The sequence below is a fragment of the Aythya ferina genome, assembly GCF_964211825.1.
Source record: "Aythya ferina genome assembly, chromosome: 3".
Taxonomy (NCBI): domain Eukaryota; kingdom Metazoa; phylum Chordata; class Aves; order Anseriformes; family Anatidae; genus Aythya; species Aythya ferina.
The window spans coordinates 25,907,964-25,934,931 of record NC_140298.1 but is presented as its reverse complement, the minus strand read 5'-3'; the positions used below and the strand labels follow the sequence as shown (position 1 = coordinate 25,934,931).

Here is a 26,968-nt window from a genome sequence, read left to right as displayed (position 1 = left end):
TTACTCTGGCAGGTTATTAAAACACTGGAATCCATAGGTTTATTCTTCTCTATAAAATTTCACTCATTTTCCACTGTTGCCTTTGATACTGGCATTTAGTTGATTCAGGGGAGAGAAGTATACTCAACTAGATGGATCACTAACCTCATGAAATATGGAAATTCTCATTTTGGGATTCTTGCGCTAAAACAAGCATTTATTTCAGAGGTAAATCTTGCACATTTAATACACACTAATCAAGAATTAAAAAGAAATCCAGTTAGTGCACACAGATATTCTTTCTTAAACACAAAGAAAGCTGTTTAGTATTCTGACTCAAGACAGAATGAGATTTTGTTCTTATTACTCAACCATTTCATTACTGCTGACTTACCTGTTTTATAGGAACAATACCTACTATATAAAGATTGTATTCAGCATTAAAAACAGCAGCCTTAATGATTTCTAATGTAACAAAAAGTAAGGGAAGACTGAAAAGACCTTCCTTTTCAGGATTCTCTCCATTAGAAAACTGAGCTCATACTGAATCCAGTTTATAATAAAAAATTTTCAAGGAGTTGCTATACTTTCTTCTCCTAAATGCAAGAAATGAGTGTTGTTCTAAATAAAAATAAAATTAAAAAAAAAAAAAGATACAGTGCTTCAGATGTATGCACAAATTACCTCTTCTCATAAAAGTAACCACAACAGTCATCAAATACAAAAGCTAATATGAAGCTGCCTATGTAAGCACCTAACATATGAAAAATGTGTCAATAAATTCAAAGACAATCTTTATACATTTTCAATAAAAACTACATACCAAACATCAGTTCTGTTAATTTATCAGCAAGTTCACAATGAGACATTTTAGTACTATTATTCCTGGCTTCCAGAGACTTACTAGAAAGAAAAATAATGGCACTGACAATTATTTGCCTTTGTCAATTTACAAGCCACTATTTATAAGATTATTCTTCTCTAATACCAATATATCAGTATGCAAGAGACACGCAGGCAGATTGCTAATGAATTGCACAGAAACCAGGCAAAATCTGCAGTAGCAACCTATTCATTATTCAGTGAACACCAACTATCTGGGTTAGCATATCCATAGCTCTGCACCTTCTACTAATGCTGAGATTTAATAGGTATTGAGAGCACAGTAAACTACTCTGTAAAAAGGTAACAACTGAAGACATTCAGAGACTTCACTTTATCTTTCTTCTATGTGTCTCAGAAGATCTGTAAGTACAGAGCACTGTATATCAGTACAACTGCCATTTACAAACTAAAAAGAGAGGGAACACCTCTTCTCTCGGATGTGCTTCTCATTCTCCTCTTGTTGGAGTTGGTCCTTGCAGAGGAACAATTCTCAAGGACAGCACACACTTTGGATCATCCATGGGATGATGTTCTTGGACTTCATTTCCCAAACACTATTTTAAGTCTCAGTGTGTGGCATTTTATGGGACTAACTACTGTATGTTAGTTTAAAGTTTGCTTTCCCAAGGCATTCCCACAAATACCAGAGGCAAGCTGCTCTCCTGCCAGCTTTCATAAGTGACAGAGCTATGGTTAACCTCTCCTTCTGTTTTATCTGTATAAATTCCTGTTCCTATAGCCTGACCTCCCATCTCACTCTTCCCTACTTAGTGTTTACAGGATTTGGGTCAGAACACAGCATTTCTGTTAACTCTACAGTGTGTATATATGATACACTAAACTACATCATATCAAATCAAATTAATTACATGACAGAGAATATAAATTACACTACTAGGATTTATATGTAAATAGCTATATGTTAGTCATACAGAATTATCGTTATTCCTATATCCTTCATCCTCTAGAGTACAAAAAAATGCTAGTTTTCATATTTCTTTTCCACCAAGACTCATTATTACTCAATTTCCACCTCTGAAGTTGAGTTACATGACTTTTTATCTCGGACTACATAGAACAATGTCATTATTTACAGAGAAAAAACAGCACACACCTAAGTCATTTTAAGACTACCTGACAGTCTCATTTGATACAGTCAGTAAGAAAACTTAGCTGTTCTAAACAAGTGATCCAGCTTCATATATCACAATGAGATCATATATCACAATGAGATAATGAGATCTCAAATTAAACCAGTCCCATAGCTCTATAAAGATCTGCAGCACATTGAAGTTATTGAGTATTTATACCCCCTACTTGTGAGTGTTAGTGCAAGCTACAAATGTTTAGAATTTCTCAAAAGCAGACCATTCCTGCAGTGAAGAAGGAAACTTATATGTAAGCAATTCACTATGCCATAAGCTTGTGCCAGTCATGAAAACTGTGGTACAGTAGGGGGAAAAAAAATGCATTTGCAAGATGAAAAGTGATGATCTAATAACTCACCCCTTCTGCCTTTTCCTCTGTGTTAGCCAGCATTTCCTGGAGGGCTCGTACTGACAGAGACTGCTCCAGCACGAAGGTACAGATGGACAAATCAGGTGGCACATTCTAGGTAGAAGAAAAAAGTGAGATCTCATTAGAAACAAGTCTGCTGAATATCACTTTCCAAAGATCCAAAAGATCTGCTATGTCCTTGAGGCTATGAAAGCCCATCACATCCTGGGCTGCAACACATCAAGGGATGCAATTCTTCCTCTCTGATCTCATTTATGAGCTCACTCTTCTGGTGCTGGTCCCAGATGGGACCTCCCAATTCAAAGCAGACAGCAGTGAGCTGCTGCGAGTTCAGCAGAGGGTCACCATGATGGACTGGGCTGGAACACCCACCCCATAGGAGAGGCAGGGGAGTTGAGCTCCATCAGCCTGGATGGAGGAGGGAAAGGAGAGAGGGATCTTGCAGTTCTTTGCCAACCTACTGGTGATAACAAGGAAAATGGAGCCAGACTCTTCTTGGAGGTTCTCCATGAAAGGAAAAGGAGCAGCAATGCAAGTTGTCCCAAATCAAATTACAGGTAGATATTAGGGGGAAAAAATCACCTTGAGAGTAGACAAAACTATCAAAGGCCACCAAAAGAAGCAATGTAACCTCCATCTTCAGAGATATTCAAAACTTGACTGGGAAAGCCCTAAAAGCAACCTCAACTAACTTCAGAGCTCAAATAATTATCCATTTTACACTCCTCAGCTTAGAAGGTGGCCTGTTCTGATCATTGGGCAGGGAAGTAGTTGAGTCACTATCCCTGGAGGTCTTTAAACGACATTTAGATGTAGAGCTTAGTGATATGGTTTAGTGGAGGACTGGTTAGTGTTAGATCAGAGGTTGGACTCGGTGATCTTGGAGGTCTCTTCCAACCCAGATGATTCTGTGACCTCCCTGAGGTCCCTTTCAACCCAATTTTTTGCTTGATTACAGAAGCAAGACACTATTATTACTGTATAATGGAAGTAAAGATAGGAAAACCCATATGCTTCTGTCTTTAGAAACCGTTTAGATGACAGACAATAAAGCACACAAATCACAACCTAGACAGCAGCAGAAATTAAAGACAATGTAACAGTGAAAATAATAAAGAATTCAAATACTACTTGCAAACTAATATTTCTTTTTCATGAAATAATTATTTTACTTGATTCCCTTCTAATGGCAATTCTGCAAATTCTTTTTGTCTGCTGTCTTGCCTATTACAACTTCCTTTTTGCAGACTTTGAGCTTCTCTTTTTCTCACTGTAAACATGCTTCTCTCAGGTTTCCCAAATCACTAGTTATACACAACATCTAAGGATACATCTATACATCTAAGGATAAGGTATCTTCTTTGAGCTTTGTCTAACAAACTGTTGTTTGCTCTTATATCTGAGACACATGCAAATATTTTGACTAGTTAAAAAGAAAATGAATAAAGGCCACCAACTCTGGAGTATGTCCCATCACAAAGTACTCATTATGAACCTACTTGGAAATGGCAAAAACAGAAGTTGCAGCTCGTTATTACTGATCACTGTCTATAGACATGATCCTGACTATGTAGAAATACTGCTATTTAAGGAAACTCTGAGCCACGACTCTTTGTAATGCACGCATATTTTTATTGTACTAAGAAAACGAATCTCTGAGGGCATTCCAACTGAATTAGTAGACAGTTTGCCATGCTCCAACATTCCTTAAACTTCCAAAAGTCAAAAAAGATGCTATTACAACTGAAAAGTAGAATATATAAACTTAATTGTACAAATCTGCAATTTCTTTTAGCTAGCTATTCCTACATGTGCACCTCTGTTCACTCTTGATTTTTCTGATTGCCAGACTCTAAGGGAGTCTTGTTCACAATACCAATTATCATCAATCAGAAACCTGTAAATTATTTTTTCTCATTAATATGCTTTAGCTTTACATTTATTCTCATATTCCTTCTCAGATACTGAAGGGCTTGGACATTATGCTCAGATTGTGAAGGAAACAGAAGTCGGGCTTTAGGTTCCTGGTAGTATCAAGGCTTATGATCATCATCCTTATGATGGTCTCCAGGTCAAGATTAATTTTTCTGTAGCAGAAGCATAAGGCAGGGATTGTCAAGACCGAGACACCTTTGCAGCCTTGTGGCGCTGTATGCTTCACCATATTCTATTTTAACTAGGCTAAAACAAGAGAGTCTTGTAAAAATAAATACTTAACTTGTCATTATTGAAAAAAAATAATAATCATTGAGCTATTGAAAAGCTAATCTTCCAGACAATCATAGAAATTGGCAATAAAATTCAAACAGGCTTGTAATAGCAACATCTATGTTACAGGTAACAAAAGAAAATTAGGCTGTACGTGGGGATCTTGTGTTAACAGAAGAAAATGCAACTCCTACACACCTTTTCTTGCCTCCAGAACCTCTTTCACATTCTTTGGGTTTTCATTCTCGTGATAGTTGCATATTTTAGCTTACAAATATTTTTTACTAAATATTTTTCTTTCTTTTTTTTTTTTTTTATTATTATTTTTACACCACGAATGCTTTACTGCAAAAGCTGTAAACATGTACAGTTTGAAGAGGCCTCTTCCAAGGCCTCGAGCATTACATTGTAAAAGGTAGCTTCCAAACCATTCCATTCTTTTTTCTTTTTTTTTAAATTAGTTTAATTACAGTACCTCACATTTCAAACAGCTTCTTAAATTGCTTTTCATTGCTCCTAACATTACAGTAATTCACGTGTTAAGTAACTAGATGTTTCATTACCTTCCACAATTTATATTTAAGTTTAAAAAAATAAATGCTACTTAACATTTTATCCAGAGGAAAAAACATGCAAAACACTTTTAATGCTTTTAATGGAGTTATTTATTTATTCAATGATACTTACACATAAAATATTTTTAAGCTAACTTTTCTAGGAATCAGGCCTCTACATACTTGTCAATGTTCTTGTCACCATTTTTCTTCAGTAGTTATTAGACACTATAACAGGCCTTTCAATGCAAGCATTAAGCCAACAGACAACTCATTAGGATCTCTTCAAAGCATCCTTATTACATAAGCACTGCCCTAATACCATGTTTTAAAAAGTGGAAAAGAGACCACTCAAAGATTGCAGATCGTAAGGTGTTTTTCCTGCACACAAGTACAGTTTTCCATTACAGAAAGTCTCCCAGAAATGAGCCATCCAACAGCCCAGCTAACCCCAAGTTCTCCGCAGTGAGGGCTGACTGACAAGCAAGATTGATCAAAACAGAAAAAGATGCTCCCTGCATTGCTCAGAAATAGTCAAGACCATATTTTCTGTAAGTGTTTGGTTATAATCAAACATTTCATTTCACAAATTCACTATAAACAATGTTCCTACTGCTATTAGTGTTATTTAAAACAAGATTTTTTGGTGGCAGAATATGTATTTCACATACCATTTTGTAAGCTTACAAAACTTTTATTACTAAAACTTTCCTACAGCTTATATGCTCTAAAAGACAGAAAAATCCTGCATCCAGGATCCAACCAACATAACCAGGTTATTCCTCCTTCATCAGTTCCATTCTCCTTCACATTCAAGAAAGTAATGAGCTTTTTCTTCTCTTCCCATTAAATCTGAGGAATGAAGTCCCAGAGAACATTTTGCAACTACTCTCCTAGCAGGTAACGTGCACTTTGAGCAGCTAGAGAGTAATAAAGGAAAAGTGTATGAAATCGTTTTGTTTTAGTGAAGTGAAAGAGGCACCTTCCTTTTAGAGTCTAGCAAGATGTTAGAGCCATTTTTTTTCCCCAGGCAACAAGCAATGCCTCATCTCATTGCATGCATGCCCAGACACTCAGTGGCCCTTGGAGAATTATGCATTTCCTCTGAGAGCTGAACAACAACACATCTACTGATGCTTGCAATGAGCGTGTTAATCAGACTCTTCCTCTCTGGCAGTTTCTCTCCCACATCACGTAACAAAGATCCCACATAACAACGATCCAACAAGCATGGTTGCATTCTGTATACAATAATTGCATATTGCTAATATAGGTGGGACCACATGCAGGAATGCCAACATATTTAGCTCAGGAAGTTACAACTCTCATTTGGAATATGAGTTTTTAGGCTGACATACAGAGACTGAAAGTTTCTTTTCTGAGCAGCCCTTTTCAAAAACTAATGATTCCAGGTAATTTTTAAACCCTTTTTAAGTATACCAAAGAATCATATAGAGTGTTTTTCTGTCACTTCAAGGTACGAAACAAAAATGAGGAAGGAAAAACACAGAATCTTTGACAGTCTTAAGATTATTTGCCTTCTTTTTATCTCACAGGAAGATGGAAGATATAAAATAAAGGCATGCTGTGGCATATGGCAGCCTAACATTCCCTATAGATAAAATAATCTTCATACAAATCATGTAGTTTTTAGTGTTCAGTCTTAAAAGTGACCACATATTCTTGGAGCTGCAATGGGAACCTCAAGCAACCAGTTTGCAATAACAGGCTTTTCTCAGGACAAGTCAGATGTTTAGACTTGAAATACTTTAATGATTGTTTGATAGACTATAAATACACTATTAAATTACAAAGAGTTTTAAAACATTTTGCTACATGTCTAACAACTACCCACTAATGTATTTTTAATGAATACAAAAAAAACAATCTGTAACTAGCTGGAAATTTTCAGCAGTTTAATGATAATAAGTAATCATTAATTTGCAGTAGAACACAATTTAAACCAAAACAGATGACCAGACAAAAGAAGATGATATAGATAGATAATAAATAAAAATAAACATATTGATAATCATCTAACTTCCTTGCCACCAATTTTTATTGCATTCATCTTTGTTGCAGTAACTTCCTAAACAAAGGCAGAGAAAAACAGTTCATATTCCAAGAGGGTTTGGGTGTTTGTTCTGTTTTGTGACAGAGAATATAAAGAGGTCCTTGAACAAGGAATTTGTATCAATTCTCTTAAATCCAAACAATCAGTGGGAAATCCTGATAAAGGATTGTAGAAATAAAAAAATATTTTCAAAATTATCTTCATTTTTGTAAAATCAATCACATTTTAATGATATTTAATGTACAATATACCTGGTAATTTCAAAAGGGTTGGAACTCCAATATTTCTCAGAGTCACTGGTTGTTTAGATCTGATTAGATTTAAACTAGAACATACAAGTTTGCCTAGACAATCTAGTCAGTCATAATTATAACTCAATATTCTAGCAGCTTGACAACAAAGTGTACGTAATAAACAATCTAGAAACTGTATTTTAAATTTTAGAAGATTCAGTACTCCTGGGAGAAAAATCACTACTGGCAACTGTTTCTATTGATCCTTCATCATCGTGTGTTACAGCATCTTACAGTCAGCAAAATTAGAAAAACTAAAATAATTCTCACAGGAAACTTTTAAAGCTTATATATTACTGAAGTAATTACTGGATTATTTAGAAAAAAAATAGATTTATTCTTCCTCACATTTCAAACCATATTTATTGTGTTCACTAATTTTCTGTACTAATATTTGCATAATAAATTATGCATTACGCTGTGGGAGGAAGATTTGCAAATTAGATAATCATACCCTTTATTAAAAAGGTGTTTTGAGCAACACTTTTGAAAAGCTATTTTAAAGTATTTGTAACTGTAGTACAATCCACAACTGAATCATAGATCCTGGATGCATTCATGACACTCTTCCAGTTTTCACTGAATTATTATTTACAAGCATATCATACCCCAGTATGATGACAAACCAAAAGGCTGACTTTAAAAATGTAGTCTCTCTGTTATCACTCTGAGGATCACACAGTGCTAACAACCTACAATTATCCATGATCTGCTCATATAATATGATGTACATAATCCTGCAAATTTAAACTGAATTTCTGCCTCAAATATTAGTACGGAACCAAAGAATAATAAATCTCATCAGCAAACACAATTCCATCCCTAAGAATAAACAGCTTTACCTCAGCTTTCTTTCTTTCCTAGTTATTTGCAAACCTCCTAGCTGTTTTTCTAGGCTCACAGCTATTTTTATTTTTCCTCTACTCAAATTGCTCATGAAATGGATTTTCAGGTATTTCATCTCTAGCTGTATATGAAATATTCACAGATCATAGCCTAAGAAATAAAATAAAATAATAAAATAAAATAAAATAAATAAAATAAAATAAAATAAAATAAAATAAAATAAAATAAAATAAAATAAATAAAATAAAATAAAATAAAATAAAATAAAATAAAATAAAATAAAATAAAATAAAATAAAATAAAATAAAATAAAATAAAATAAAATAACTATCTAAGTGTCCTGATTTACACAGCATCCACAGTTTGTATCAGTCAAAAATGACAGTGGGTGTTCATAACTTTTTTCAAACTAGTACATTTATTAAACACCTAAGTTTGAGAATTCCAGTGGGAGGATTCAAAAAATTTAATTTTAGAACAGAATTCAAACAAAACATCTGTACACCTATTTGGTGGAGCAGCCTGAATGAAACTGAGTCCATCACCTATTTTTAAGCTACATTTACATTTATACATTTCAGCCTTTTTGTTCTTTTCACTTAAATAAGATTGTGGTTGGCAACAGTGATGAAACACACAGTATTACCATGTAAAAGCATCCATATCTAGGACTTCATACTGAAGGCACAGCTTTCCATGTTTTCAACCTTGCTAAAAAGAAGAACCCAGTACATGGCTCTGATGACAAGTCCTGTCAGCCAAATGGGATGAATCATATTCACCAAATCCCCCCCAAGGGAAGACAGAGAATAAATTAGGGGTCTTAGAGCTTCAGATTTTCAACAGAGGACGTCTCAATAACAGTGCCACACTCCTGCATATTTCACTAATATCAGACCATGAAGGTTGCCTGGCCACCCCCCTACATAAAGCTTGCTTTCAGATGATGTCAGTCTGAAGCTTTAACTTTCTGTATCTGGCATCTGCAGAAGACTGAACATTTTAGGATATTCAATCCAAACCAGTTGTTTCCATCAAAACCAGAGAAGCTTTCAACTTTCGATTCTTCTACATCATGAAGATGAAACCAGAACAGAGTCTGAAATAATAAAGCAAGGTAGAAGAAGGCTGACACCAGGAAAAATGGCTACTGGTACAACCCAGGTCAGATTCAAATTCATTGCAATCAATTCACATTCAAAGCCTAGAACACCAGCCAATCCAGCTGTTCCTTTAAATCATATTGGTTGACTATGCCACTACATGCTAAGCATGTATTTTAACCTATCTTGTGAACATAACCTAAACAACTGATTAACTTTTTTAAAAGGATTCTCTTCTTGTGGTCACATATTTGTCATATTTGTGGCTCCCCTATTTTGTTCACACTTTGAAGTGTAGAATTCTCTTATAAAAGTATAGGACTGGAAAAACTGAATAGTGAAAAAAAATGCTTTCTTTTAACATTTTTTAATGCCTCACAAGGCACTACTATGGGGATTTTTAGCCCCATATGAGTTAACAGTGAAGACCGAAATTCTCCCCTACTCTTACTTCTAGATAATGAATATCATCTACCAGTCACAGTGCTACAGCTCATTGGCAAAGAAGTGGTACCTGAAAGTTAAACTGTACAAGCTGAAGATACAACATTTGGAGCAAAGCTACTTTTGGGGCTTTTTCTTTCTGACACTCCTTAAAAATCTTCAAGAAATCTATTTCTACTAATGGCTTTGGTACATAACTACAATTATATTCTTTTCTTCTATGTTTGTACACATAATTAAAATTTTATATTGTATTTTTTCTTTTTGTTTGGTCTTTGGAAAAAACTTTGTTCCGAAGACCCTTCAAGGGTCATGAGACTATTAACAGAGCAGATCAGAAACTACAACTTTCAAGCAGTTAGGATGGTATTAAATTTACTTTCTTTATAGATTTAGGGTGTCATACACTCTCTCTCTAAAAAGTAAGAATATTTTTCCCCTGCTGTTCCTTCTGGTCTTCTTTCTAACTACACGCAAGTCCAACATATCTACATTACTAAGATTTGCATCACTTTATTATCTGTTCTCTGAAAATTTAAAATCTCTTTACAATAAAATAAAAATGACACTGTGGAAAGAGCATGATACCTACATTTCAGCCTCATTGGATAAACAAGGTCAATCAACTCAATAGCCATTACGTGTACTGCTTATAGATGGAAGCTTAGATGAACATTACTGAATGGTATATCACCATAATGCAGTGTAAATGTATTAATTTAAAGGTAATTAAGAAAATGCCATGCTAATCTATAAATTATTTTTTTTTAATCTTATAGGACCAACAGTACTACAGAGGTTCTAGGCATACATCCAACTTATACAAAGAGGTTTTTTTTAACTTCATGCTGATCCTGCAAACTTGACCTTATTATGCTAAACTTATGTGTACTACTCAAAACCATTCTGCTCTTTTTATTCTTAGAGATTATTTTGTATTTGTAGCTACTGCAAGGAATAATAGAAAAATCTAGGGTAGTGTCATTTGGGACTGTATTATGGCTTTAGAAACTGATTCTTACAGCATCAAAGAGATGATTTCATAAAATAATATTTTGTACCTTCTGGAAAGCATAGCAGACACCCATCAGTAAAATCTTCCCAGTCTCTGATCAAATTTATTAATAAATCATGCATGTTACAACAAACACCTTTCAAAGTAGGAAAACTGGAATTTTCTGCATCAAACACATAGGGTAGGTGTGTAAGTAACAGACATGGCCTGACCTGTCACAGTGGAACTTATAGCATATAAAATTCCCAGTAAATTTCCAACCCTTCCAGAATGCACCAACTCTAATGACAAATTCATGCACTTAACTGTGAACATGGAACAATGCCTGAGAGAAGTAATTATTTATCTCATATGCTAATACATACAAAACATAACTACACATACCAAATTTTTAACTTCAAAGGATTTTATCATAATTTTCCAACTACTAAGCCTTCCTTTTAATCCTTTTCCTTTTTATTAATACTCAGCTTCTGTAACTCAGAAAACAGCTGTTGCTGGAAAGGGGGCTGGGCAGTTATGCTGGGTCATCTCCGACTTGTCCTTAAAAGAAGGAAAGGAGATGCATCATCAACTCTCCCCTGAGCAATACAGCTTTAAAAAAAGCATACACAACTATCAAAATCCTTCTAAGATGCAACAAAGCACTTAGGCATTTACAATACTAAATGGAACAGGCTTTATTGGACCAGGGAAGTGGTTGAGTCACCATCCCTGGAGGTCTTCAAAAACATGTAGATGTAAAGCTTAGTGACAATGTTTAATGGTGGACTTGGCAGTCCTAGGGTAAAGGTTTGGACCAGATTGTCTTAGATGTCTTTTCTAACCTAAATGATTCTATAAATAAATTCCATATTAACTGTCAATATTTTCTACACATGTAAAATAAAACGGTTTTTGTAACTACAATGAACAATGCATTTATTCTGTTTTGAGTCCACAACTAATGTGCTTAATTCAATTCAATAAAAATTATTTAAAACAAATGAAATGCAACTGCCCACAGAATTTTCTGTCCATGGTCTAAAATTTTGGGTAGACATGTAAGATTTTGTAAGATATTTCTGATAAAATTTTGGGTAGACCCTTTTAGGGTAGACCTAAAAAGAATTGAAAACTATATAGCCAATTTATGAAGATGAAAAGCATATCATATTTGAATTCTTTAATTGACTTTGGCCCTCTTGTTTTTTTATATTATTTACAGGTAATACATACATTTTGATACAGGCTGGGTGTAATGTTCCTGAGATTATTTTCATATGATTTACTGTATTCAAAATAATAATTACATCAAAAATCATTCATTTATCTTAACCGTTTACATATTCACTCCTGAAATATGAAGCAAGTCTATTAGATTAGTATATTGAAATTTGTTCACTCAAAAAATAGTATCTTTAGTCAAGAAACTCTTCCAGTCTTAGATAAACTCCAGCAGGTATTTGTGTCAAGAACAGAAAGATAGTGAGACAGAACAGAGAGACTGACACAGCAGGACCATCTGCTAGGAAATTCTTCATGGATTTAGGGATATACATTGCCCACAGTTCTATTAGTAACACATACACATGAAAAAAAAAAAGTAATAATACTTTCAAATGTAAAAATCTAAAATCTCATCATGTGTATTCAGAAACTGTGGTTTATCTGTAAACTTTCAAATATATGAAGACTTTGCTTGAATGTGCACAGTGTAAAAAAAAAATAAGTGCTTATTTTACAATATACCTTTCTATTAACTACAAAATAGAGAAGCTTGGGAGACCAATCAGTGATGATTTGTTCCATTTCTTAAAGACGCAAATCTTGACCGTTTTTGGTTTTAGGTGCCAAAACATTGTTACCAAGCTGTTAAGCAAACAACTGCATTTGCTAAATGGAACTCTGCTTTAAAGGAGACTGCCTACCATCTGGCACCACGCCAGCACAGAGAGCTGTCCCAAAGCACTGTCTAGACAGAAATAGCCATGTGCACTTCCCAGGAAACAAGACACCCACCCCAAAAGTGAATTATGCAAGAGGTAACAAAGCAAGAGGTGTAAACATTCAGACACTCTCAAGGAGATGGAAAATTATGTAGGCTTTTACACTTTTCCTGCTACTCTTGAATACACTCTCAGGACAGAGTATAACAAGAAGTTCACAGATACCGCCCCTATGTACAACTACCTCATCCACTTGGATCAATCACTGACCTGCAGTGCCCTCCTTTACCATATTCAAATCCTCCCTTTTCAAAATTTCACATTTTGACACTGAAAAAGATGTTGACTCCAGAATTAAGACCTGCACAGATAATTACAGAATCACAGAATCACAGAATCACAGAATCACAGAATTTTCTAGGTTGGAAGAGACCTCAAGGTCATCGAGTCCAACCTCCAACCTAACGCTAACAGCCCTCCACTAAACCATATCCCTAAGCTCTACATCTAAACGTCTTTTGAAGACTTCCAAGGATGGTGACTCCACCACTTCCCTGGGCAGCCTGTTCCAGTGCCTCACAACCCTTTCAGTGAAGAAGTTCTTCCTAACATCTAGCCTAAAACTCCCCTGGCTCAACTTAAACCCATTCCCCCTCGTCCTGTCACCAGGCACGTGGGAGAACAGGCCAACCCCCACCTCGCTACAGCCTCCCTTGAGGTACCTAAAAAGAGCGATAAGGTCGCCCCTGAGCCTCCTCTTCTCCAGGCTGAACAAGCCCAGCTCCCTCAGCCGCTCCTCGTAGGACTTGTTCTCCAGGCCCCTCACCAGCTTCGTCGCCCTTCTCTGCACCCGCTCAAGCACCTCCATGTCCTTCTTGTAACGAGGGGCCCAAAACTGAACACAGTACTCGAGGTGCGGCCTCACCAGAGCTGAGTACAGGGGGACGATCACCTCCCTAGCCCTGCTGGTCACGCTGTTCCTAATACAAGCCAGGATGCCGTTGGCCTTCTTGGCCACCTGAGCACACTGCTGGCTCATATTCAGCCGACTGTCCACCATCACTCCCAGGTCCTTCTCTGCCTGGCAGCTTTCCAACCATTCCTCTCCCAGCCTGTAGCTCTGCTTGGGGTTATTGCGCCCCAGGTGCAGGACCCGGCACTTGGCCTTGTTAAACTTCATGCAGTTGACCTCAGCCCATCGGTCCAGCCTATCCAGATCCTCCTGCAGAGCTTTCCTACCCTCAAGCAGATCGACACACGCACCTAACTTGGTGTCATCTGCGAACTTACTGAGGGTGCACTCGATGCCCTCGTCCAGATCATCGATGAAGATATTAAAGAGGACCGGCCCCAGCACCGAGCCCTGGGGGACGCCACTAGTGACTGGCCTCCAACTGGACTTGGCTCCATTCACCACGACTCTTTGGGCCCGGCTATCCAGCCAGTTTCTAACCCAACGAAGCGTGCGCCAGTCCAAGCCAAGAGCAGCCAGTTTCTTGAGGAGAATGCTGTGGGAGACGGTGTCAAAAGCCTTGCTGAAGTCAAGGTAGACCACATCCACAGCCTTTCCCTCATCCACCCAGCGCGTCACTCTGTCATAGAAGGAGATCAGGTTCGTCAGGCATGACCTGCCTTTCATAAAGCCATGCTGACTGGGCCTGATCGCCTGCTTCCCCTTCAAGTGCTGCATGATGACTCTCAGGAGGATCTGCTCCATGAGCTTTCCTGGCACTGAGGTCAAACTGACAGGCCTGTAGTTTCCCGGGTCTGCCCTCCGGCCCTTCTTGTAGATGGGCGTCACGTTTGCTAGCCGCCAGTCGATTGGGACCTCCCCCGATAGCCAGGACTGTTGATAAATGATGGACAGTGGCTTGGCCAGCTCCTCTGCCAGTTCCCTCAGTACCCTTGGGTGGATCCCATCTGGCCCCATCGACTTGTGCACATCTAAGTGCCGTAGTAGGTCACCAACCAGTTCTTCATGGATAATGAGGGCCACATCCTGCTCCCCATCCCCTTCCACCAGCTCAGGGTACTGGGTATCCAGAGAACATCCGGTATTGCTGCTAAAGACTGAGGCAAAGAAGGCATTGAGCACCTCCGCCTTTTCCTCATCTCTTGTAACTAAGTTTCCCCCCGCATCCAGTAAAGGATGGAGATTCTCCTTAGTCCTCCTTTTTGTGTTGATGTATTTATAGAAACGTTTTTTGTTATCTTTAACGGCAGTAGCCAGATTGAGCTCCAGATGAGCTTTAATTATTAAACACAACCACCTATTATATTCTAAATGTCATTAATTTGATTTCACCACTATTTCAACTTTCACCTCTGTTTTGTACCAATGTATTTTGTTTCAAAAAAAAAATCTTAATTCTTGCACATTTTCTAAAATAAAAATAACTTTTTTTTTCTTAAGTAGCCTACCTTTTCTAAAGAAATATTTTAAAAAAATAATAAAAATCATGAGAATTGTTCTGTGTTTGTGTTAAAAAAAAAAAAAAAAAAAAAAAAAGAGTTTTACTGGAAACTCTAAGTTCAGTCAACTTCCATGATGGCTGGAACACCTCTGCTTTGAAGAAAGACAGAGATGGGGTTGTTCAGCCTGAAGAAGAGAAGACTTTGGGGAAGCCTTATAGGGGCCTTCCAGTAGCTAAAGCGGAGTTATAGAATGATGGAGAGGGACTTTTTACTCAGGCAGATAATAATAGGACAAGGGAGAATGGTTTCAAACTAAAAGAAGAGAGATTTAGTTTAGATGTTTCTAAAAAATTCTTCCTTCAGAGGATGGTGAGGCACTGGAACAGGTTCCCCAGGGAAATTGTGGATGCTCTGTCCCTGGAGGAATTCAAGGATGGGGCTTTGGGCAACCTGGTCTGGTGGGAGGCGTCCCTGTCTATGGCATGGAGTTGGAACTGGGTGATCTTTACATTCCCTTCCAACCCAAACCATTCTACGATTCGGTAATAAATAACATGGAAACACACGCACTGGGAAACAATTCTATTGCCATTTTGAGTTTATAAAGGGAGATATTTATAGCCATTAATCTGTACACTTACTTAAAACTGTATCAGCCAATAAAGGTCAAATTAATTGTTAGTTAATGGTTGTTGGTAATACTGACCAAATCATGTCACATACAGCACTAAGTATATTCAATTTTATTCTTACATTAGCTAAGCATACTAGGCATAGTTCTCATTTAAAATAAGAGCTCATTGCAATTGTCTTCATTTATACTGAACTTTTTATATTGTCTAACCCATATAACACAGCCAAAGTATAAATAAAGGTCTTGCTACTGTGTTATGTAGACACTTAGTGAACACTGACTAGCTCGCTTTTTGCATTCTAATGAAAATTCATTAGGCATCACTCTTCAACAAAAACATTCGTATCTCATGACATGCATTTCCAGAAAAGTAAAAAGCAAATCATTTTGCAATGAGGTATGACCTACGTAAAGATCAATTGAATAAATTTAGTCTAATGTGATCTCATATGCATTACTACCTTCCTGAAAGTGTTTCCCTTTTCTTGACCACCCTTTACACACCTTTTCATCTAAAGTTAGCATATATTTAGCTCGTTTTACAGAAGTTAATGTATCAGAATAAAAGGCAAGTGCCAAAGTCATTTAATATCAAATCACTAAGATGATTTCTGGCACCTGATTCTTACTTTTACCATTAACAAATCATATTTTCCAACCTACAGAAGAATTGCCATGTTTTATGTTCAAATAACAAGCATGAAAGAAAAAAGCTGGGGGGAGGAGGGGTGCACATGGACATTGGCATAAGAACATTTAGGCAATAAGGAAAGAAAGCAATTTCTATAAAACCTGAATGAAAGGGAAAGTGGGAAAGCAATTCAGGATTTCTATATCTCCCACTAAAAGCAACTTACATCTTTTCTCCCAAATAAACAATTTGTAATAGCACCTCTTGTAGGTTGTGCTCAAGTGAGGCACAATACATAACCAATAAGCAATGTTGTTCCCAAAGATGCCCACACATTTTTCCATAGCAGTTTATTTTCTCTTCCAGCTTTTAATTTTCTTTCAACACCAGTATCTGAAATGGAACTCACACTATTCTAAATTACTCTAGTTGAAGGTGGGAAACCAAAAACAGATGGAGTCAGAACTGGTACTGAAACGTAACCAGTACTCAGGCAAGAAGTTCAACTGAATTTTCAATTAATTTAGCAGTGCTTTTACAGTTTCTGTATGTTAAAAAGCTAACAATGCTGAAGAGAGAAGAGAAGGATAACTCCAAAATGATAATAAAAACATAGAGAGCAGTAAAATTAAAATACTCTGCCTGTAAGGGGTGATTTCTATTACACATCCATTAGGCACTTCCTCCAGAGCATCAGTACTACACTGCATCAGTAACCATAAATAAGGGTTTGTATATTTGAGTTCTAATGAAGTGTTTTCAAATAAGTTACTCTAGTTATAAACACAAGCATTAATATTTAATAGAAGTATGGCTGTACTACAGGTGCTCTTAAATGGTTAACAGCATCTGTCTTTCTCTTTCATGGTTTTGATAAGACAACTTTTGATGAGATAGCCCCTGGCATGCAAGAATAGAATTAAGCTCATTTCATTTCTATATGCATGGTTAATCACAGTTACAGCTGAGGTTGTTTTATACACACTGGGTGCTCAAATGATTTCTTGGCAGATCCTTTCATAATTCATATTGCACCGAGTAGAGTATCTGTTTGCTTCCTAAGACCTCTGTTCATCCTCCTCATGCAATACCCATGCTCTGCCTTTTTCTTTTTAACTAGTCCTCACACAGTAATCAAGATGTCACAGAGCTTTGGCATTTTCCTTCAAATAGAAATAACTTGTCCCTTCTGTGTAATAATTAATACACACCTTGGTCATTTAAAGCATCCTAAACTATCTTAACTAATTAATCTAATATTACCTAAAGCTATTTGAATGCTGGCTTTATTGATTTTGATTCACATTTCCCTTGGTAATTGCCTTATTTATCACTGGGGCAAACATTCAACTGTGAAACTGGAACTGGTCAATATTTAGAGAAACGCCAAGAAAAGTTGAAATTCCTAACTCTCTGTTATAATTAAAAGACATTCAGATGTGGGACAGGGGTAGAGTTTACAGTACAGTTAAGGAAAGACCGTATTAGGCTCTTGAAATCAGCCCAGATACATTCATCTCCTATGCTTATTTTAAAGGCATTTAAAAATCCAGTTCTCATGGAAAGGCAATGTTTTAATGGCTTATATCTTTATAAATATGTCAAGAAAAGAGTACAGATACCTGGAACATGGAACAAGCTTCCCACTCCTTAATATATTCTTTATATTTGATTGGGAGAGAAGAGAGAACTGAGGTGTTAAAGCCCCAAACCACTAATTAGTATTCATGAGATCTCACTATATTTACAAAATTATCTCTTTCTTTAAGACAAAAACTTTCTCACGCTCTGTTAAGCAGAACATTTGCTTCAGCCCCTTCCAACTCAAACAGCAGTCTGAAGGCAGCCCTGAAGTAGGCACACACAACCCTGCTTTACAAAATCCTTGCAGAGAGGCAAGGTAAATGTCCTTTTGACTTATAAATAGTATTTGAAAGTTCATCATTAGTTGTTTCCCACAGCATTATGCCCATCCTCCAGGTTTTGCAGATGTGTCGGTTCCCATAACAGAAAAAAGGTTGGAGAAGTCATTGTGGTTCATATATCAACTGCATATCCATTTATATCCACAGGCTTTTAAAGGAACAGCAAACTTTCAGAAATGGTCCTGGGAAATGAAGTAAACAACCAGGAAAAGCTTTGATCCTCTGCGTTTTTGCATACTGTTGAAGAACAAAAGTATTTTTTTCACCATCAGGCCTTCATTTTAATACTAAACAAAGCAACTTTACTTTTTCTTGTGAATCCAAAGTTATGCCTGTATTTATATATACCAACAGCCCTACCAGCATTAGGAGAGTTACTAAAAACAACTGACATTTTCTTAGCATAGTATTTGGTTTTCAAGCACAGATACACATAATATCTGTATCTTCAACGTTCCAACCATTTCCACTCACTCTGTTTCAACCTTCCAAACTGGATTATAAACTAACACCCTGAATTGGATGCTGCAATTGCTCTCATTATGATAGCAAGTTATGGTACTTGTTGATGAGAAAGGACATGTCTTTCTCCTCATTTTTCATGGGGAAGTCACATGGGGGGAAAAAAAAATCACCACCCAAAAGATAAAAGTTTTATTAAGTCTTATGTAAAGAAGATGTTTTGCTACTCTTTTGTTTGTTTCATTTCAGATGTAATTGGGATTACTTACCTCAAAAAAAATATATAGAACACATTCATTAATAGCTACAGTTTCTTCATCCTAATTTTAGGGCTAGGATTATTCACAGGAATCTGCTGAGATTGATTTAGCCCAAACAGCACTTAAAAAAACTGAATACAAAATAACAATCACGTGATTTCAAGTCTTGCACATGGCTGCACAGCTGGTTTGACACTGCTACTTTATACAACATTTTCTTAAGTGTTTGAAACAAGTATTTGTCCTTTGGTGTGTTCTTAGCTCAGAACCTGTTTCAGGATCTCAGATTCTCAGACACTTACCAGCCTAATTAATATGAAAATGATTGATTTTTAGCTACCCTGATATTACTATTGAGATACTTGCTGCTATAAGCCCATCAGAGAAAGTATTTATAAAACTGAGCTCTGGAAGTAGTAGCAAAATACACCAATGTATAACCCTGTTACCTGACCAGCAATGCAAGGCAATGCATCAAGCCAGGAGATACTGGGGTTGTGCTCATGTTAGAACCATTAACTATGCAATAGTATGAGGGCAGTGTTTTGAACAGAATGTTCAAAATGCAAACAAATAAAACCATCATGCAATAATACCACATCTCTTCTTTAATAGGAACAGTTCTAAAATGGATAGGACTCCGAAGGTAAATCACAGCAAACTGACAGGTTTTCAGCAGCTTGCAGAACACTCACTAAACCAATTATAGGATTGCACACCGCATATCTGACCTTCTTACATGATGTTGCTATTTTCACAGCAGTATCACAGATGAGATTTTCCAGCATAGTATCTGTTTAATATTTTAATTTTTAAACAATGAGAAGTCTGTACAGTTAGTAGAAATATGTAAAGGAAAACAGATTTAATAGAAAATACTAATTAAATAGAAAATTTAGTTCTTCATTTACTTTGTACCATAAGTTGAATTCCATACATCTGTTCCATTAAATAACAGATACATATGTGTGTGTGCATATATATATTAGACTGGAGAAGTTATAATTCATGATTTTTTTCCTAAATTACAAAAGTTATACAGCTTTGGTTTACATATCTTGATTAGATGGCCTACATTCTGAATGGTATGAAAGATAAAACATGAATATTAAAAATAAAATGATCATTGATTAGCTGATAACAGATATGCACATATGCAGAATCACAGAAAGATTTGGTTGGAAGGGACCTTAATGTTCATCTAACTCCACCCCCCTGCCATGGGCAGGGACACCTCCCACCAGACCAGGTTGCCCAAAGCCCCATCCAACATGGCCTTGAACACTCTCAGGGATTGGGCATCCACAATTTCTCTGGGCAGCCTGATCCAGGGCCTCACCATCCTCTGAGTAAATTTCTTCCTAACATCTAATCTAAACCTACTCTCTTTCAGTTTAAAGCCATTCCCCCTTGTCCTCCCTGACAAAGAGCTTCCCCAGCTTTCCAGTAGGGTACCCTTTAGGTACTGGAAAGCCACTGTAAGGTCTCCCCAGAGCCTTCTCTTCTTCAGGCTGAACAACCCCAACTCCCTCAGCCTGTCTTCAACACATATCAGATATACTACTGTTTCATATAGTGCCATTACTTGGAGTACTATCATCATCTAATACTTAACTATAAAATTATTTGGATTGTGTCTTTCAGCTCCCAGGTTGCATGTCATGCACCCTACTAGCATATTTATGCATTTGGCACTTTCCTTTGAAGGTTCCTTTTTGAATGCTTTATTGATAACAATCTTCAATATTTCCAAAATATAATTTGTCAAAAAAAAATCACAAATACCCAATACATATTAAGTCATATAAGAAGTGCTTGTGGATTTTAATTCACTAATACTAAGCATACAGAATTATCCCTGTCAAACAAAGAATTATTGATATTAAAGAATTATTGATAGATGTACTCAGAAGTACCCAGAGAAATGACATATAGTAATATCATGCTTTTAAATATCAAGTAAGTAATTGTGACTGAATAAGAAAATTTCACAGTTCTGAAGTTATATAGGAAAAACATTTATTTATTTTTAGTAGTAAGTAGTGCCTCACTAAGCTAAAAATCTATGCTTCTCTCTGACAACACTATATCTGATAACGGACATTTCTGTAAGATCAGAACAACTCATTCCTGTATGTATTTCAAATTCCATGTATCTGCTGCAAGAGAATATTCAATCTGAACAATGAGAAAATAATATTTCCTAAATAAAACATAGAATCATGGAATATCCCAAGTTGGAAGGGACCCGATAAGGATTATGTAGTCCAACTCCTGGCACCGCACAGGTCTACCCAAAAGTTTAGACTATGTGACTAAGTGCACAGTCCAAACCCTTTTAAATTCAGACAGGTTTGGTGCAGTGACTACTTCCCTAGGGAGCCTGTTCCAGTGTGTGACCACCCCCTCAGCGAAGAACCTCTTCCTGATGTCTAGCCTAAACATCCCCTGCCTCAGCTTGACACCGTTCCCGCAGGTCCTATCACTGGTGATTTAGGAGAATAGGTGGGCACCTGCCCCTCCACTCCCCCTCGTGAGGAAGTTGTAGACCGCAATGAGGTCTCCCCTCAGCCTCCTCTTCTCCAGTCTGGCCAAGAACAGGCCAAGTGACCTCAGCCACTCCTCATACATCTTCCCTTCCAGGCCCTTCACCATCTTCTTTGCCCTCCTCTGGACACTCTCCAACAATGTAATGTCCTTTTTGTACTGTGATGCCCAGAACTGCACACAATACTTGAGGTGAGGCTGCACCAGTGCAGAGTAGAGTGGGACAATCACCTCCCTTGACTGACTAGCAATGCTGTGCTTGATGCACCCCAGGATACTGTTGGCCCTCCTGGCTGCCTGGGCACACTGCTGGCTCATGTTCAACTTGCTGTCAACCATAGCCCCCAGATCTCTCTCCTCTAAATGGTACACTATGATGATGTATCTAAGGGAGCCTGTGTCAAAACAGGCAAACTAAAATGATTGTCTTTGCACATGTGATCCTACAATCAGATTTGCTTTATGGAAAGTTTCATACTAGTTTTCTCTCCTTATTCAGGCACTACAGCTGAGGATCTTATTAAAAAAATAATCAGAATCATCCATGATATCAGAGAAAAGACAGCTCTAGGAATTCAGTTCAACTAATTGCAACTCTTCAAACAGCCATCTCTAGATGTCAGGTAAAATTAATGCTGATAAGGCTCACCCAGCTGCAGGGCACCTCTGGCATGATGGAGGGAGTACACAAGGAATAAGGCAGAAACTGAGACATTCAACACAACCTGCTGTTTTTCTAACAGTCTTTCTTTACTAAATCTGTATTAAGCTTCGTATCTAAAACCCAGCGATGTACCACGCTGCTTAAAATTAAAACACTGCAACTCAAAATAAGCCATTTTTGGTCCACGAACATTGCTATATATAGATCCTAATTTAAATTTTACACATATAAAGACAAACATATCCATGCATAAAATGTCTATGCTACTAATACGAGGAATTGCAACTACCACTGGCAATGGTATGACAAGGTGGTCAGCATGTAGCAAAAACAGTTCAAAGAGTAATAAAAATTTCACAGAATAATACAATCACTAGATAACACCCTTATACTTGATTTTGATCCCCACTAAAAACTTGTTACAGAAAAAAGCTTTCCAGAAAGAACTCTAAACTTGTTCCACAGTCATTTTAAATTCTTTACTTTCAATCTTAAGAAGTTTGTGCAACCAAGTCCCAAGAATCAAAGCCAGGTCCAGTAGATATGGCTACACAATTATACTTAGGTTCAGGATTTGTACAAGAGTTAAAAGGAGTATCTAAATTATGTAATTAAATATAATATTTACTATTATATAAATTACATATTACTTAAAACTACAAATAGATGTAGTGAAACACATTACGTTTTTATTTATTTGGCTTTCATAAAGAATCACTTTACTTGGAAAGAATGATTCGGCAAACAAAATCCTGTCCAATTTATGTGTACAAAAGCTTCCTCTACCTATGTACATAACGTAGGGCAAGTAATGTGTAAGTATGCATAAATTTATTACAAGCACTTCCTTTAGACTATTAAAATCAACTATCTTAGTGAACGTCTGCTAAATGGAGTTCTCAGAACATGAGATTACATGAGATTAACTGTCATTTTTGCCATTAAATATGAACACGTATTTTGGCAACACAACACAAAGATAATTTAAAAGGCCTTTCAAGTGTAGCTACAAAATCTTGCAAAAGCCTTGACAGTCTTGAATTTTATTTATTTATTTATTTGTTTGTTTGTTTGTTTGTTTATTTATTTTGGAAGGAAGCAATAGAAGCATTAAGCATAAAAAAGAGGAACTATAAAAAAAATATCTAGTGTATGGCAAATTCCCAGAATGATCCATAGCAAACACAAGCAGACAGTGCAGATTCACTTCATCAGTGTGAATCTAATTTAAAAATACTTAGTATTTTATTATATCCGTAACTGCTGGAAAAGCATCTACTTGCATCCATACACTAATGGACACTGTTTGTTGTTTTTGTTTTTTTTTTTTGAATATATATACACATTTGGATATGCACAATCAAAACCAGCACAGTTACTGTTTCTCATCAGAAGTCAGATATTTCATCTTGTCCACTGAGAACATGCTTAAGCATTTGCTGTATGAGACAAAAGAAGAAAGCAATCCTAGCCTTCAGATCTTGTGCTTTTGAAGACAAGATGGGTTTTCTCCCAGAGGCAATCATGGTACAAGATTTAAGACCAGTGCCTCTGCTGCCACAGTTGATACCTTACTCTAGACATGTTCATATGGAATTGGACTGCTGACATGGAAATTTCTAGTGTAAATAATAGAGAAACATACTCGCTTGTAACCCTGTCTGAACAAGGTGACAAACCTTCTCCAGCCTCCTTTCCCACCATTCCCTTCCTCTCTTGCAGCACAGCCACCAATCCAGTTCATGCTGGTTCAACTACTTGCTAAAAACAAAGAGACAGAAAAAGCACAAAGTAAAACCTCAAGGAATTGTTATTTGGCAGTCCACGAAACAATTTGCCAGAGCACAGTGCCATCAGGTTTCATTTTCTGTCCTTTCAAATAACAGTTGTATCCAGGAGTGTCGCTGATGTGTGTGTCTTTGGACATGGAGCAGGACAGCCCCAGCTAACAGCACCAAACCTGCAGTACCCTTCCTAGTGCAGCAACTATGACCTGCCACAGCAGAAAAGTAACCCTCCACAAGAGGAAACAGTTATCAAAACCCTACCCTTATATGAAGTTCTTTCTTACTTCAGAAATTGAGTGAATAAGGTATAGCAAAATAAGCTCTTGGACTCTCCTCTCAGCATTGTAACATGTTATATATAATGTGATTCACATCTCAGCTGGAAGTTCAAGCCACAGAATCACACTTTGTACCCTGCTCAAAAAAAAAAAAAAAAAAAAAAAAGCAGATCTTCAGAATTCCTCACTATGTTAACCTTCCCTCTCTCAAGTTGAAATGTCTGAGAACTCAAGAGAAAGTAATAGTCTTCTTTAATGATGTAAGGTAGTTAAAGTAGTTCAAGTTCCACAGATTTAAGGTATGTGAGTTTATCACCTGCCATAAAAAACAAGTGGAAAAAACACCTCATGCCAGTGGAAAGCTGTAACTGTGTAGCACTAACTGTGCAGCAGTTCACAAGCTATCAAAACCACATTTGTGACTTCCCAGAGCTGAGTATTTTTCATTCTGTACCATGGACCAGAATAATTTAGTCTGATAACGATTTGATTTTGGGGTGGTCCTGTGCAGAGTAAAAATTTGAACTCAGTGGTCCTTGTGGGGCCCTTTCAGCTCTATGATTCTAATTTTCAGGAGCTGTTAAAATACAGCTCCAACTTGTTTCCTTTTCAGGAAACATTATTCAGATCTAAAGAAAAATTAATTCAATGGCAAAAAGCGCATTCTCTTAATGAATGGACTAGCAATCTCTTTACATATAAAAAGAAACAATCTAATTTTAAAATATAAAGAAATAGATTTCAGTAGCCATTGAGTTGACTACTCATATATCTTGTGTTACTAAAAGGAATGGTCTTGCATACAGATTTAAAAGTACAACTCTAGTAAAACAAAATCACCTACAGACCATCATCAAAACAGAGGTTCATATTTTTGGCCCTTTTTCTGATACTAAAATCTTTTCTTCTGTTAAAGCTATAACATTTCTTAATCAAAAAAGACCTGCAGGATGAATAATGGGATGAGATGTGGAAACTAAGCATTTTAAAGTTTGTCTTCAGATTGTCTTGTGTTTTTTTTTGTTTGTTTGTTTGTTTGTTTGTTTTATCCTTGTTGTTGGTGCTTATTGAATCTTAAAGTTTTGATGGTTTATGTGTTTTACATTCCTAAGACATTTGGAAAGTGTAATCTATACATAGAACAACATCTCTTTTGAGATACATCTCCTTTGAAATTTATAGAGATTAAAAAATAATCATTTTTCACTTGACCTACTTCACATTTTTGGATGACATTCACATATTTATCTTGTATTAGCACTGTTTTACACTTAGAACTGTCTATTAATAAAATTACATGCAATTTAGGCATGACATCTTATTTATTTGTTATTTTGTTCTTGAATATACACAATGATCTGGAGGAATTGGATTATGTGCTCTGAGCAACATCTGGGAAGTTGCTATACATTTGAAAGATAAACAGCAATTACAAGGTAAGTGTAGCAAATACTCTTACTTGCCTTCCAACATTAAAAAAAAAAAAAAAGAAAAAAGAAAAAAAGAATATAACAGAGTTAGGATAAAATGCTAAGTAGCTTTTATCCCATTATCAGCAAAAGCTAGAAAATATTCCCTGGTAGAACTCAAAAGAACAGCTACAAAGACACATCCCTGATTTTTCCAGGGCTAGCACTGCCACTAATCAAGAATCTCACCACTCTGTGTCCTTCACAGCTGCAATCCAATCCACTGACTTCATTTCAGATCACAAATGCATTTGCTATACAAAGTCCCAGTACCACCTGACCCAGTCTGGGGTCTGACTACCATGTCTCTCTTGTGCCAGAGACCACCTGGCACTGCTCTCCAGGTGTGGCCTCACTAGTGCTGAACAGAGAGGAAGGATCACCTCCCTCAGCCTGCTGGCAGCACTCTTCCTAATGCAGTCCTGGATATCCTTGCTCTCTGTGGCAAAGGCTTGCATTCAACTTCCATGTCCATGAGGTCATGGCATCTGAACTCACAGCTGGTCCTGCTTTGGGAAAGAGGCTCCTTTAGAGACCTCCTTGACATCATTTCCAGCCTTCTACAATCCCTTATTCACATATCAATCAACCTTCTTCCTGCAAGATAAACCTTCAAATAAACCTTCTTCCTGCAAGAATGACCAAATCAATGTACAAAAATATTCCCAAACTTCCAAGTATAACTGTAGATTGAAATATAATTCTACAAGACACCATTGTGAGGTAAGATGTATTTCTTCTCAGAAAAACTCCCATACCATATTCAATAGCAAAAGACTTCTCTCCATTTGCTCTAATGGAAAGAAATCAACCTGAAGCCTAAAAACAAGCTGTAAAGTAGCTCCAAACATAAGTGAATTATTTAAAAATTAATATTAAAAAAAATAAAATAAAATTTATTGCTTGCTTATTTAAAAAGCAAGCAACACATTATGAGGGTACACCAAAATAAATAAATAAATAGTAGACCCACAGAGCTAAGAAACAGTTTTGAAGTGTGAGCACTGGAGAGGAACTCATTATCAGGGGTGCACTGGTGCATTGATAGG

At 36.7% G+C, this 26,968-nt stretch overlaps 1 protein-coding gene across 13 annotated transcripts in view; it reads right to left on the bottom strand.

The window, feature by feature from the left end:
• RYR2 (ryanodine receptor 2) overlaps nt 1-26,968 on the bottom strand; it is a 428,706-nt gene that overhangs the window by 280,758 nt on the left and 120,980 nt on the right. For all 13 annotated transcript variants that reach the window (XM_084513246.1, XM_084513253.1, XM_084513254.1 and 10 more), the window contains one exon: nt 2,371-2,475. In XM_084513246.1, the coding sequence (XP_084369372.1) occupies nt 2,371-2,475 (105 nt within the window). The remainder of the gene's footprint in view (nt 1-2,370; nt 2,476-26,968) is intronic.